Below are 12,090 nucleotides of genomic sequence, written 5' to 3' on the forward strand. Positions count from 1 at the left end.
CCTTTTAAAAAATCTGCAGGACTGGAATAGAGCCCTGTTACATGCAGCCTGTAATGTGGACAAGATTTCTGGTTATTTGCAGACCTTTTTGCCCTGTCACAGAAAAGATACCACCAAGGAACTAGGGAAGAGGGTAATGAAAAGGGAATCTGGAAAGATGCACATCTGACCAGATTATAACATTTGTCTCTCATAACCTCTGTTTTCTAAATGTCAGGAGCGTCTACATGACTGAAACCCTGCCCCTTTTTTAGCTGCATGGTGGCACACAGAAAACAGGTGGAGCTGTCTTCACATGGGCACCCCCTTGACTTTTCTGACATGCCAGTCCTGCAGTTGAATACCAGTTGAGAACTGGACAGTCTTGTTGGAAGGAGGAGGTTTCAACCAGAAGGAGAGACAACATCTTGTACCTTTTAATAAAATTGGTTAGGTAGTCTGAAAACCTGCGGCCAGACTCCTGCTGACTTTTGGCTATCAGTGACTACACTGGCTTTCCTCCAGCAATGCCTAAATGGATCTCAATGCCTGCTAAAGACACGTGCTGCAAAGACAGGGCGGTAATCATTTTCATCAGTGAGAAGCGGTAAGCCTGGCCATTTCCATCTGAGGTGGATCAAGGAATCTGCAGGACTACAGGGGCAGGGTTCAAATGTTGCACAAAGCTACAATGGGGATTAATTTTGGCTTAGCGTGGGATCTCCATGGAGTCAGCTTGATCATTTATTCATTTATTTTTATTTTTATCCCTCCTTTATTATTATTATTTATAAATAACTCAAAGCAGTGAGCATACCTAATACTCCTTCCTCCTCCTGTTTTCCCCACAACAACAACCCTGTGAGGTGAGTTGGGCTGAGAGAGAGGGACTGGCCCAAGGTCACCCATCCGGCTTTCACACCTAAGGCAGGACTAATTCTCAGTCTCCCGGTTTCTAGCCCAGCACCTTAACCACTGGACCAAACTGATTACTTGAATAAACCCTCGTTAAACAAATGGTGGCACAAAGTGGAGGTGTGAACCAGGTTGTAACTTAGTAGATCTGGACTCAGTAGGACATATGAATGGAGCGAGGGTGGATTGCAGATTGTGCTTCATGGCACAGCCTAAGGAAAGGCAACTTCTGTGAACTTGTGGGATCCACAAGGGAGTGGGGCAAGGTGTCCATGTGGTGGATGTTTGAAGTGGAGAAACAGGTGCCTTAAGCATCTTCCAGACTTAAGACACTAATTTTGTCCCTTAAGTCCTCCTCCCATGTCCCACCTCCTCCTTTGCATCCCTGCCGTAGCATCATGTTCAGCCAGGCCCCTTTTTCTAAAGATTCCTTTGAGCGAGATGCTAGCTGTGGTGACCTCATGGACACGGCCATGCAGCGTTCTTGGCCATAATATAGAAATGGCTTGCCCTTGGCTTCTTCCAGGATGCTCTTCCAACTCCCCTGTCTAGCCTACAGCCCTGAGCTTCATGGGGGTCTCCCATCCAAGTACTGACCAGGACTGACCCTGCTTAGCTTTTTACAATCAGCCAAGGTTGGCTTGGACATTGAACAATCCCTTGCGTTTAAAATAAGTTTCGGCTCAGTGCAAAGTGTGGACTCAGGTAGTCTAAAGAGTCATCCTGAGAAGTGCATTATTGTTGTTCTTCTTACACGGAGGGAAGCTTAGCAAGTCTGACACCAAATCCATGACTTGCTCAGCTAGGCCCACTCCCACCCAGGTCCTGCTTGGGCCTTTGGAAAGTGAAATACGGGGGACTAGTAGCCAGGGCTAAACCAGGACAGAGAATGGGTGGCAGTGGGTGTGACCTCAGGAAGGATTCCTGCAGGAGCTATGGAAGCACAAGCTGACATATTTAGGGCAAGGAGATGGATGCGGCTTCTCCATCCCATGCTGCAAAGCGAGGTTTTCAGACTGCCTTTGGAATATTATTCCCCAGTTACACAACTAGGTTGGTGCAAGATGCCAGGCTAGCCAAAATAGGGCGGAGGGCTTTATTGGCTCAGTGCACTGTGGAAACCCATCTATTGTCTTAGCATCCTGGGTGAATACCGCAAAGCCATCCTATGATTTGTTTGTGATATGAAAGTATAGGAGTTGTTTTTTGAGAACCTGGGTTTAGGATTTTGTGTGAACCCAGCCAATATGTTGCTGGATTCCTATGAAGTCAAGGTTGCGCAAGGGACCTGCTTTCCATTCGGTTGGTTGTCACATCAGACATGAATACGGGGCCCTGGATCACCCACTGTAATGGTATGTGGGAATGACCTTGGGAGACGGGGCCCAGAGACACTGCCCAGGGAACGGGCAGATAAGAGCACCCGGAAACACACTGGCAACCAACGCATGCCCCCATGCTGCGGTTGACATGTTGCACATGTGTAGCCTGAGCTAGCATCTTGGCATTTTTTGATTTAATGTTGTCTTTTAGCCAAAATTCTTTGTTTGTATGTACCTTTCCTAATGACCCTGATATTGTCAATATTGTTTTAGATATTTGAACCCCAGTTCCCTTGCGCTGGTTAACGACTGCAGTAAAGTTATTTCGACGACAGATGACGGACACCTCCCTCTCGCTCACTTTCATTTCAGCATGACCATGAGTGCTGCTTCCATTGAACAAGAGCCGTCACGCAAGTTGGCCTGCTGCGGAGTCCCCTTGATTACGGAGGACATGCAGTCCCTGGCCATCCGCACGCTTTCTGGCACGGACATCAACAAGCATTACGACCTCATCCGAGAGCTGGGGAAGGGGACCTATGGAAAGGTAGATCTGGTCTCCCATAAGAGCACAGGTGAGCTCCAAGGAGGGGCAAAATGTGACATCTCCTCCTCCCTCGTCATGATCCACACTTCTAGTTTATTAAAAATGGCAAAAAAAAAAAAGAGAGAGAAAAAGTAACCCACTTGATCCACTGCTAACCACTGGTTGAATTCTGGGGAAAAGCAGGCTAAGGCAAGGAAGCTTAAGTCATTCCCTGCTCAGGAAAGTTCATGGGTGGCAGAGAAAGAGATGGAGATACAGGAATCCCTTCTGCAGAAGGCCCCATGACCTCATTGCTCAAAGGATGCACATCATTTGCCCAATGAGGGATGACGTCATTGCAGTTCCATCTGTGGGGGAAGAGAATGCAAACCCAGCTTGCACATGATGATGTCATCGCCCAAATGCCACAACATCAGACACTGGGACGCAAGAATGCAATGGCAACATTTGTGGGATTAAGAGTTTTCACTTTGGTGTCATCAGTTTGTAACAGATGCTGCAGGCTGCTTGCTCCCCACATTGCATGACCCTCTCCCACGCCTACCTATGGTGAGATAGTTCTAACATCCCACATTATGGCTAAACATGATATATCAATCTGACCAGTATCTTCTGGTTTAGCCCAGGTTTTAGCAAGATATAGTTCAATAGCTGACAATTTCAGGCAGACTGATTCATTGGAAATCCAGGGTCGCAAAAAAGTCTATCATTTAAAGAAGCATTGCTTTAATATACAGGTAGTCCTCATTTAGTGACCACAATTGGGACCAGCAACTTGGTCGTTAAGCAAAGCTGTCACTAAGTGAAACCACGACTTTGCTCACAATCTTACTTCAGTCAGCTTTCCGTTGCTTTACAGACCTGTGAAGGTTGTAAATGCAAGGATTTGTTGTAAAGTTACTTTTTCATCACTGTTGTAACTGCGAGTCACTAAATGAGGCAGTCGTGAAACGAGGACTACCTGTATAATATTTCAGCTTTTTGTATTGCTTTGTTTTGTTGTGCATTTCCTAAAGTCCTTTGGGATCAATTGTTTATAAATAACTTAATCATAAATAATGTTAAATCAAGGCCCTGTAATCAGGGTTTTATTAAATAGACCCCAGTTGGCTGAGTTCACACAATACATTAAGCATAACCCATAGTTTATAAACTGTAGTATCTCAGTTCATGCAATATGCTAAGCCAGACCCAACCAATATATTGCAACTTAAACAGCATAGAGTTGTTTAAGCCCAAGGAAGACTGTTGAGACCATTACCTACCCAAATAAATTCATTGCGGTCTGGCCAACTGAGCCTGTAGCAAAACTTCAATCCTATTAAAAGGTCAATTTTTGAGCTGTCACCCTCCTCTCACCTGGGCGGTGATTTCTGGAATCATTTTATTTCCTTGCCGATATCATGCAGGGAGTTGCTCAGAATCCCCTTTCTTCCACCATCTTCCTCTTCACAGGCACAAAGATGGCCCTGAAATTTGTCAACAAGAACAAGACCAAGCTGAAGAATTTCTTGAGGGAGTTCAGCATTACCAATACTTTATCTTCGAGCCCTTTCATCATCAAAGTTTTTGATGTCGTCTTTGAGACCGAGGATTGCTATGTTTTTGCCCAGGAATACGCCCCTGGAGGAGACCTTTTTGACATCATTCCTCCACAGGTAGGTGGACCTTGGCTGCCCCTGCTTGACCTGAATAGAAAGGGGTGCAAGGTGTCTTTTAATATAATACCAATATGGCCAAGTAGGCGTATCTCTGTTTCCTGAAGCTATTTCATGGAATCTTGATCAAACTATGATATTAACCATATAGTCTGAGGACCAAATGTGATCTCCTCATCTGGCCTACAGCTTTATCTTGTTTCCTGCACAGAAATTACTTCTAATCTTCCCATGGGAAGTTGATTTCAAGAGTTGGGAAGGCTGGGCAGTGGAAGATTGACTTATCCCCCACATAGCAATTCCCACAGATGCCCCGACTACTTTTATTTGAACTCCACCCCCTCTTTTGGTCTTTCCTTCCCCGCCCACCCGTGGCAAGGATCCCCTGGAAGATTTGCTGCAAGGGCTGCAGGATTGTTTTGCAAAGTTTTTAAGCAACAGAGATAATCCATGCCAAGGAGAGTCCAGATGGTCAGATGGTTTGGACCACCGCTTCCCAAATCCCTGCATATTGGCTAGGGCTGAGGAGCGTTGTCATGGAACGTAGCCATCACAGTTCAGTGCTATTGACACTACACACATTTTTGGATTTTGCAAGCCACAGATGGAAGTCAGCTTGGAAGACTGGGTTAGGATGCTCCATTAGGGTGAAACTAATTTGCTGTCTAATGTACTCCCTTTCTTATGGAACCTGAAGGATATATGTTCCCATCACAGGACAGTAAGCACACTGAACATGTACAGGCAGGAGACAGCTGGTGATATTCTGACCAATTAGCACTTATAACTGGCTCTATCCTCAAAGCACCCATTTGAGGAAGGCATAAGCCCCCTCCCCAGCTGCCATGGCGCAAGAGCACCCCCAGCATGTTCTCAACATTCCAAGGGTTCCCACCATCTCCAAAAGGGCGCACATCTTTACACCAGTGCTTACAGTCCTGGCAAGGAGATTGGGGGGTGGGCGTGAGAAGCCCTAACCCTGCTCCATTTCTTGAAGTAGGCTTCCCAAGAATCTCATAACCTGGTTCTTCCATAGATTTTTCTTGCTTCTGGGTGGATGGAAGGAGGGAGCGGACTGAAGTATAGCGTGAGGCCATCCTTGGCTGGGTAGTTCCAGCTGTAAACTCCGCTCTCAACATCCTTCTGTGCCTGCAGGTGGGGCTTCCAGAGGACATGGTGAAGCGCTGCGTGCAACAGCTGGGCCTGGCACTGGACTACATGCACAGCAAAAACTTGGTGCACCGGGACATCAAGCCGGAAAACGTCCTCCTGTTTGACCGTGACTGCCGGCGTGTCAAGCTGGCCGACTTTGGCATGACGCGCAAGGTAGGGTGCCGGGTAAAGCGCATCAGCGGCACCATCCCGTACACAGCACCAGAAGTGTGCCAGGCGGGCCGAGCTGAGGGTTTCACTGTGGACGCCAGCATCGACGTGTGGGCTTTCGGGGTGCTCATCTTTTGCGTGCTGACAGGCAACTTCCCCTGGGAAGCGGCCACGGCCTCGGATTCTTTTTTTGAGGAGTTTGTCAGGTGGCAGAAGGGGCGTCTGGCGGGCCTCCCCTCCCAGTGGCGCCGCTTCACGGACAACGCGCTGCGGATGTTCCAGCGCTTGTTGGCCCTTGACCCGGAAAAACGCTGCCCCGTGAAGGAGCTCTTTCTCTTCATCAAGTACGACCTGATGTCGGAGATGCGCCGGCGGCCCTCCTATCGCTCCCGCAAGCACACCGGGGACAAGCTCTCGGCCGGTCCGCACCGCCACGAGACGCCCAGTGGCTGCACCCCAACCCCGCTCAAGAGGACCATCCTGACGGAGGGCAGCGTCTCCCGGCTCACTGCTTCAGAGCCCGGCCTCCCTTCCCCTGGGGGAGGAGGCAGAACTGATGGCCGGGCAGACAAGGGCAAAGGCCAGATGGTTTTGGCTACAGCCATTGAGATCTGCGTCTGAGGAGGGCGCGGCACATGAGCCAAGCCGGCATTCCAAGATCAGCACTGCATCTTCTTCTGTCCTGGGATAGGCGGTGTGTAGAAGGAATCTCTTTTAAAGAAAAAAAATCCCCCAGTTTACTGGGATCTTGGTCTTTTGGAACAAAAAGCAAACAATACAACAGGAAACAAAGTGGGAAAAAGATGATTTATCCAATTATTTGAAGGATGCAAACCGTTAGTGGCTGGGCAGCTAAGGCCGCAGTAGAAGTAGGCATCTTGTGAAAATCAGGAGGGGGGGGTGATGCAGAAAAAGGACTGGGGGGTGGTGGGTGCTAGTGGGGGGGGGGGAATTGGAGCAATTAGTGAGCTTGTGGCACCCATTTCATCCAGACAGAAGTTGCTGTTGGGTGGTTGGAAGGGGGGAAGGGGAAGGAGGGGAGGGGAGGGGCGGGAAGGGAAGGGAAGGCCTTGCAGAGACATAAGGAAGGGATGAAGGGATAGAAATAGGGAAGAATAGCCTTGCTGATCTGGTAAATGGGGCTCCCCCCCCAAAAAAGAGTCAATGCAGAGTCAAGAGGCCTTGCTGACCTCTTCATGTAGGGACCTATAATGCCCATCATCCCTGCTGTGCTGGCTGGTTGGGGAATGATGGGAGTTCCCATCCTATGTACTTGAAGGGTGACTTGGGCAATGGCTTGGGCTTCAGGTCATTTGGAGCCCCCTGAGAGAACATGAAGCTGGATTTCATACAGTCTTGTTTGCTCAGATGCTCTGGGGGATGTTGAACTGTAGCCTGTGAGGTGGGGCTAGACTGAATTCTTCCCATGAGAAGCGGTGACTCGCCTAGGTGGGCCTCGGTAGCGTTGGCCGTTGCCTCTTGTCTAGATCCTTGTTCCAAATTCAAGGTGACCTCTCGGATGTCCTCCAAGGTTCAGGGAGGGGGGAGAATGTCCACTGGCGAAGGCAGACCATGCCCTCCCATCATCCTTGATGGGCACCGGCTCCAGGGGAAGCTCAGTGCTGAGCTGGGAAGATCTGAGATTTCACAGCGTTGCCAGGAAAGCATTTGGTGCCACCGATGTAGCAAATGTTTTCTGTGTCTCTTGTGTGTGTGCCTGTGTGTGTGTGTACACGTGCATCTTTGTGTCTGCGTTGGTCAACAGTAGCTGTTTGTTGTGCGGCCATCACCGCTCAGGAAAAAAGACATTTCCCTTTGTTCCTAGGGCCAAACGGTAGGACTGGGCACTCAGGTCTAATGATACCAAGGGCAAAAGGGGAGGGCATTTTGGGTGGGATGGGTGCTACAACGGTGGGGGGGACCCTCAAGGTGTTGTAGAGGATGACTCTCACCACCCATGCCTCTGGCCAGGCTGTCTGGGCTGATGGGAGTGGTGGTCCAAATATCTGAAAGGTCCAGCATGCCTACTCTTGGCTGTTTGATTACTAGTGAGGAGGGAGGAGATGAAGTTTCACAAGTGTGCGTATGGCAGGGGCAGGGACGTCATGACCCTGCAGATATCGCTGAACTACAACCCATAATGGAATGTGAGAATGGCCTTGGGAGATGGGGTGGGGGGAAGAGATGCTGCCTAGGGAACAATCAGATAAAAGGGGGAGGAGCCCACAGCTGCATAACGGGAGGAGAAAAAAACTCTGGAAGGATCCGCCCTAACTGATCAGGCTGTAAAAGACACAGCGGGAGACTGGTACTTTCAGACTTGCAAGATTCTGTCAATGTGGCCTGACAATAAAGTAGAATCAGCTCATCTGGTCGTGTTTCCTGTCTGGTCTACCTAGGAGGGCTGACATCAATCTTGCAAGTCTGAAAGTACAAATCTCCCACCATCCCTTTTTACTACCTAACCAGTTAGGGCCGGTCCTTTCTAAATTTATTTCCCTCAGTTGAGGACTCCTCTCTCTTTTTTCAAATTGTTCCCTAGGCAGCATCTCTCCCCCCACCCCCACCCCCATCTTCCAAGGTTATTCTCACATTCCATTACCAACCCTCAACAGTCCCAGGCATCATCGCCAATGCTGATGGATGTTGGGCAGCCCCAGAATAGCCCTTCTTGAAACTGGTGGCACCACCTTCCCCTCCAGGAGGCTCTCCAGATATCTGGGCGAATACCCAGAATTCTCAGTCACATTGGCTGGGGAATTCTGGGAGTCGAAATCTACATAGGGAGTGAGCCTCCAGGTTCAGAAAGTTTAGTTTAAGAAGGCTATTGTTTATTATTTTAATGTTAGGCTCAAATATATACTTCAAATTTCAGCCTGCCAAATATTGAGGTATTCCATATGGACTGAGGTGAGGGAAACAGTCCTCTTCAGGTGTTTCAAATGCAAATACTGTATTATTTATATGCAAGTATCAGCCTTGATATAGAGAGCAACTGCAGTGTAAAATCCCTTTTCTCCATGAAGATTCTTATATGTTCGGAACCCAGGTAATTTGGGACCTGAACGGTGCTGAAATCCTTCATGGATAGAGAAGGGTTTAAGTTCACTTAGAGAGGTGCAGTTCAGTCTAAATCTGGTCTTACTGTCAATGTTGGGAAGATAGAATTCTGTCCCATTATGGTTTGAATACATTTTTAAAAATCCACCAAAGGATCCCACTTTTGTTCACACATTTCCTTAACTTAGGAGCATTTGTATTCATCTTCCCCTAATGGGTGTAGCTGTTCATGTAAACTCAGCAAGAAACTTTCTTAAAAGGTGAATGTTGCTGATACTTTTTTTTGGCATACATTTCTCCTTCCTTAACCCCAAAGCAAGCTCTTTGAAATTTTCTACCTCCCTTTTATAATGCATCTTTCAGAAACAATGTTCTTTTTTAGACTTTCCTCTTTCCCAAAAATGGGTGTTTTGTTTTGGGGGATTTTTAAAAACCAAAAGACTTTGAGTTTCCTCGGTGCTGCTTTCCATGTTATGGTGTGGAAATCGGCAGATCTTGCAAATTTGCTCCCATGGAAATCTGTAGTGGGTTAGTTTAATATCCCTACAGTTACCTTCAACCTGATGGACAAGAATGATGATGAAGGGAGAGAAGTCTCATATTCTTCCCTACTACCCTTCTTTTGAGTAGCTCCCACACTGACAGTTGCTAGGACCTCTGTAACACAGTGGGGGTATCTACAATCACAACACCATTTTATCTTAAATTTCAAGTGAGAATGGGACATGCTGCCAAGATGTCAGACGAGTAAGTCTCTTATGGGCGAGATCGCTGCAGTCTTGCAATCCTGGTCATTTCGCACAATCTCAGCCATTTAATTTTCCTTCATGTAGTAGCTAGGCCAATTGTGTGAGTTCCCCTGCTCTGTATGTATTTTAAACACCTGAAGGTTAGAGAAAGATGAAAACGTCCCCAGATTTCTACTCTACTAGACATGCCAGGAGAACATTGAGTGGAATCTAAGCTTATCAGGAAGAAGAGTCTGCTGTAGAGGGTCCTACGGAAATACCCACTGCCTAACAGAGACTGTCAAAGGACATCAAGGGCTCATTTCAAACTATCCTTCAATCTGGGCTGATGATCTGATGAGCTAGGGACTCTGGGACACTGGTTTCTGTGCGGTGAAAGTAGATGGAGAAAGTGGGGTTCAACAGGACTTGCAGTCGTCGGATGACTGAACTGCAAGTCTTCCTAGAGCACCCAGTGCTAGAACATAATCTGCAGATGTCGTCTGTGGCAGAAGGTTCCTTGGCAACTCCGTGCCCATGACAATGCTAGGATCCAGTAACCAAGTGATGGAAGAAAAATATCAGCCAAGATTTTTAAAAAAAAAAGGAAGTCCAAAGGGATATGTCTGGTTATAGTGTGTGGATATGGCTTGGAAACCCAACTTTGCAATTGAACTACTTCCTCCTCCTTGCTCCCAAGATATCTTGGACCAACTCCCATTAAAGTCTAAGGTGAGTGGGGCATTCTGGGAGCTGAACAATCCATCCGCAGGGCACACATTCAGGGAAGGCTGACCTTGGGCTCAGATGATTGGGATGAAGACTTCCTTTCTACGGAGAGGCTCCTGTCGACATAATGCCCTCCTTTCACCAAGGGCTTTCGACCAATCCTGACCTCCCTTTGCTGTTGACTCACACTGACCTGTGTACAGGCCCTTCTCTTGAGAATCACGGGCAGCTGTCCTGTAGGGTAACTCTAGAGGAAGGTAGACATGGAGGCATCTTTTCTTGTGAAGCTAAGTTGGTTAAATACGGTCTCTGTCATCCATTCTTCTCCCCACCAGTCCAAACAGAGTGGGAAGGGACAGAGAAGCCCAACTTTTGGGTCCACAGCATGCATTTTTACCTCTCCTCTCAACAGGGCTGAGGGAACGCTGTGGGTATGACCATGTTTCAGACCTTGCCAAGGCTCCATCTTCTGTACACAAAGGGCTATAATGCTATTTTCTGAAGCAACAACAGTTTACAAAATGGCAAAAAAAAAAAAAACCACACAAAAGTGGCTGCCCTCCATCGACCCCTTCCAAACTTTGGAGGGGTACCCCATCCAACAGCTGGTTTTTACCAGATTTTGTGTGTACGGGTTTGTGTGTGTGTGTGTGTGTGTGTACGTGTGTGTGTACAGCAAGGGTATGTTTTCTGTGCAGCTGCCAACTACAGCATGCACCTCCCACGTACGCCCTCGCCAAGACCCATCAATCCCAACTGTCTCAAAGTCCAGATGTTTGGCAGCACAAGACAGCCTCACACCATCATCCTTTTAGCTGGATATTGATGAGGTCTGAAGAGGGACCACCTAACTGCCTTTTCTATTGCCCTCCAGGCAAGCTCTCAAATTTAAGCCACGCCAAATATCACAACCAGCTTTGGTGTGGGACCTGACCTTGTGTTCCTTCACTGTTCCTACTTGCTTGTCAAGCTCTATGTCTTGATGCACCACATGAGAGTCTCTTAGGGGGCGGGGGGGGGGGGGAACACAGCCTTTTCCTCTCTCTTTGTGCTGCCCCGTTCTTTCACGAGCCTCTGGGTGGGTGCTGGATGCTAGAATTTTTTTTAGAAATAGGCAGTGCACAGGTTTTAGATATTAGCAGCAATGTCTCCTTTTTGCCTTAGGCACCAAATCGTCCTTGATCTTTTGTGCAATAATGTAGATAAGGATTAAGAACACTATATAAACCTTGTTTTGGTTTTATTTTTTGCATCCGGGCTGAGGGGCTGCTAAGGGATGGAAAATTTGGGTGTGTGTTTAGTATGAGATGTTTCCCATGATCTTTGTCCTTGTTCACAGTTCTCCTCTGTCAGTTTTCAGAACTTTCTCCCCCCTGTAAGAAAGCTACTTGGGATTTTTTTTTCCTGTGTTAAAAATATGTTACCTCAGTTTCTGTCACTGTTGAAATAGAGGAATGCTTTTTTATTAAAAAATAAATAAATAAACGACAAAAAAATGGTAACAGATAGTTTTTAAAAAGAAAAAGAAAAGAAAAGAAAAAAAACGTATGTTACAGAAAATAAGAGTTCTTAAAAAAATTAAAATGTGGTAATTTCCTGTTGTAGCTCTGAGCTGGTGAAGTTTCTCCAAAGTACCAATTGCAGCAAAACTCTTCAATTCTGGTGGGGAAAATATTTCTCCCCCCAAATGAAGATTCTTGGCAGAAAAAGTATTTAGGGTTTTTCGTATGTAAAAGAACCAGAGGAATGTTGATTGGGTTCACACACTGAGTTATTTGTAAGCTAAGCTTGCTGAAGAAACCACAGTGGCTGGTTTCCTCAAACATTAA

General features: G+C 47.1%; 1 protein-coding gene across 1 annotated transcript; it reads left to right on the forward strand.

Moving 5' to 3' along the window:
- Positions 1-2,595: 2,595 nt before the first annotated feature.
- Positions 2,596-6,627, forward strand: SBK1 (SH3 domain binding kinase 1). Its single transcript, XM_063314812.1, has 3 exons — positions 2,596-2,791; positions 4,219-4,421; positions 5,577-6,627. The coding sequence occupies exons 1-3, from the start codon at positions 2,596-2,598 to the stop codon at positions 6,363-6,365; spliced, it is 1,188 nt and encodes a 395-aa protein (XP_063170882.1). The 3' UTR covers positions 6,366-6,627.
- The last annotated feature ends 5,463 nt before the right edge of the window (positions 6,628-12,090 follow it).

The sequence above is a fragment of the Candoia aspera genome, chromosome 14 (assembly GCF_035149785.1).
Source record: "Candoia aspera isolate rCanAsp1 chromosome 14, rCanAsp1.hap2, whole genome shotgun sequence".
Lineage (NCBI taxonomy): Eukaryota > Metazoa > Chordata > Lepidosauria > Squamata > Boidae > Candoia > Candoia aspera.

What these genes read in the sequence shown, in the direction of transcription:
- SBK1 (XM_063314812.1), top strand. Translation starts at nt 2,596, where the DNA reads ATGAGTGCTGCTTCCATTGAACAAGAGCCGTCACGCAAGTTGGCCTGC. An exon ending in GGTCTCCCATAAGAGCACAG is followed by an intron (nt 2,792 to 4,218) that starts GTGAGCTCCAAG and finishes TCCTCTTCACAG; the next exon opens with GCACAAAGATGGCCCTGAAA. An exon ending in TTGACATCATTCCTCCACAG is followed by an intron (nt 4,422 to 5,576) that starts GTAGGTGGACCT and finishes CTGTGCCTGCAG; the next exon opens with GTGGGGCTTCCAGAGGACAT.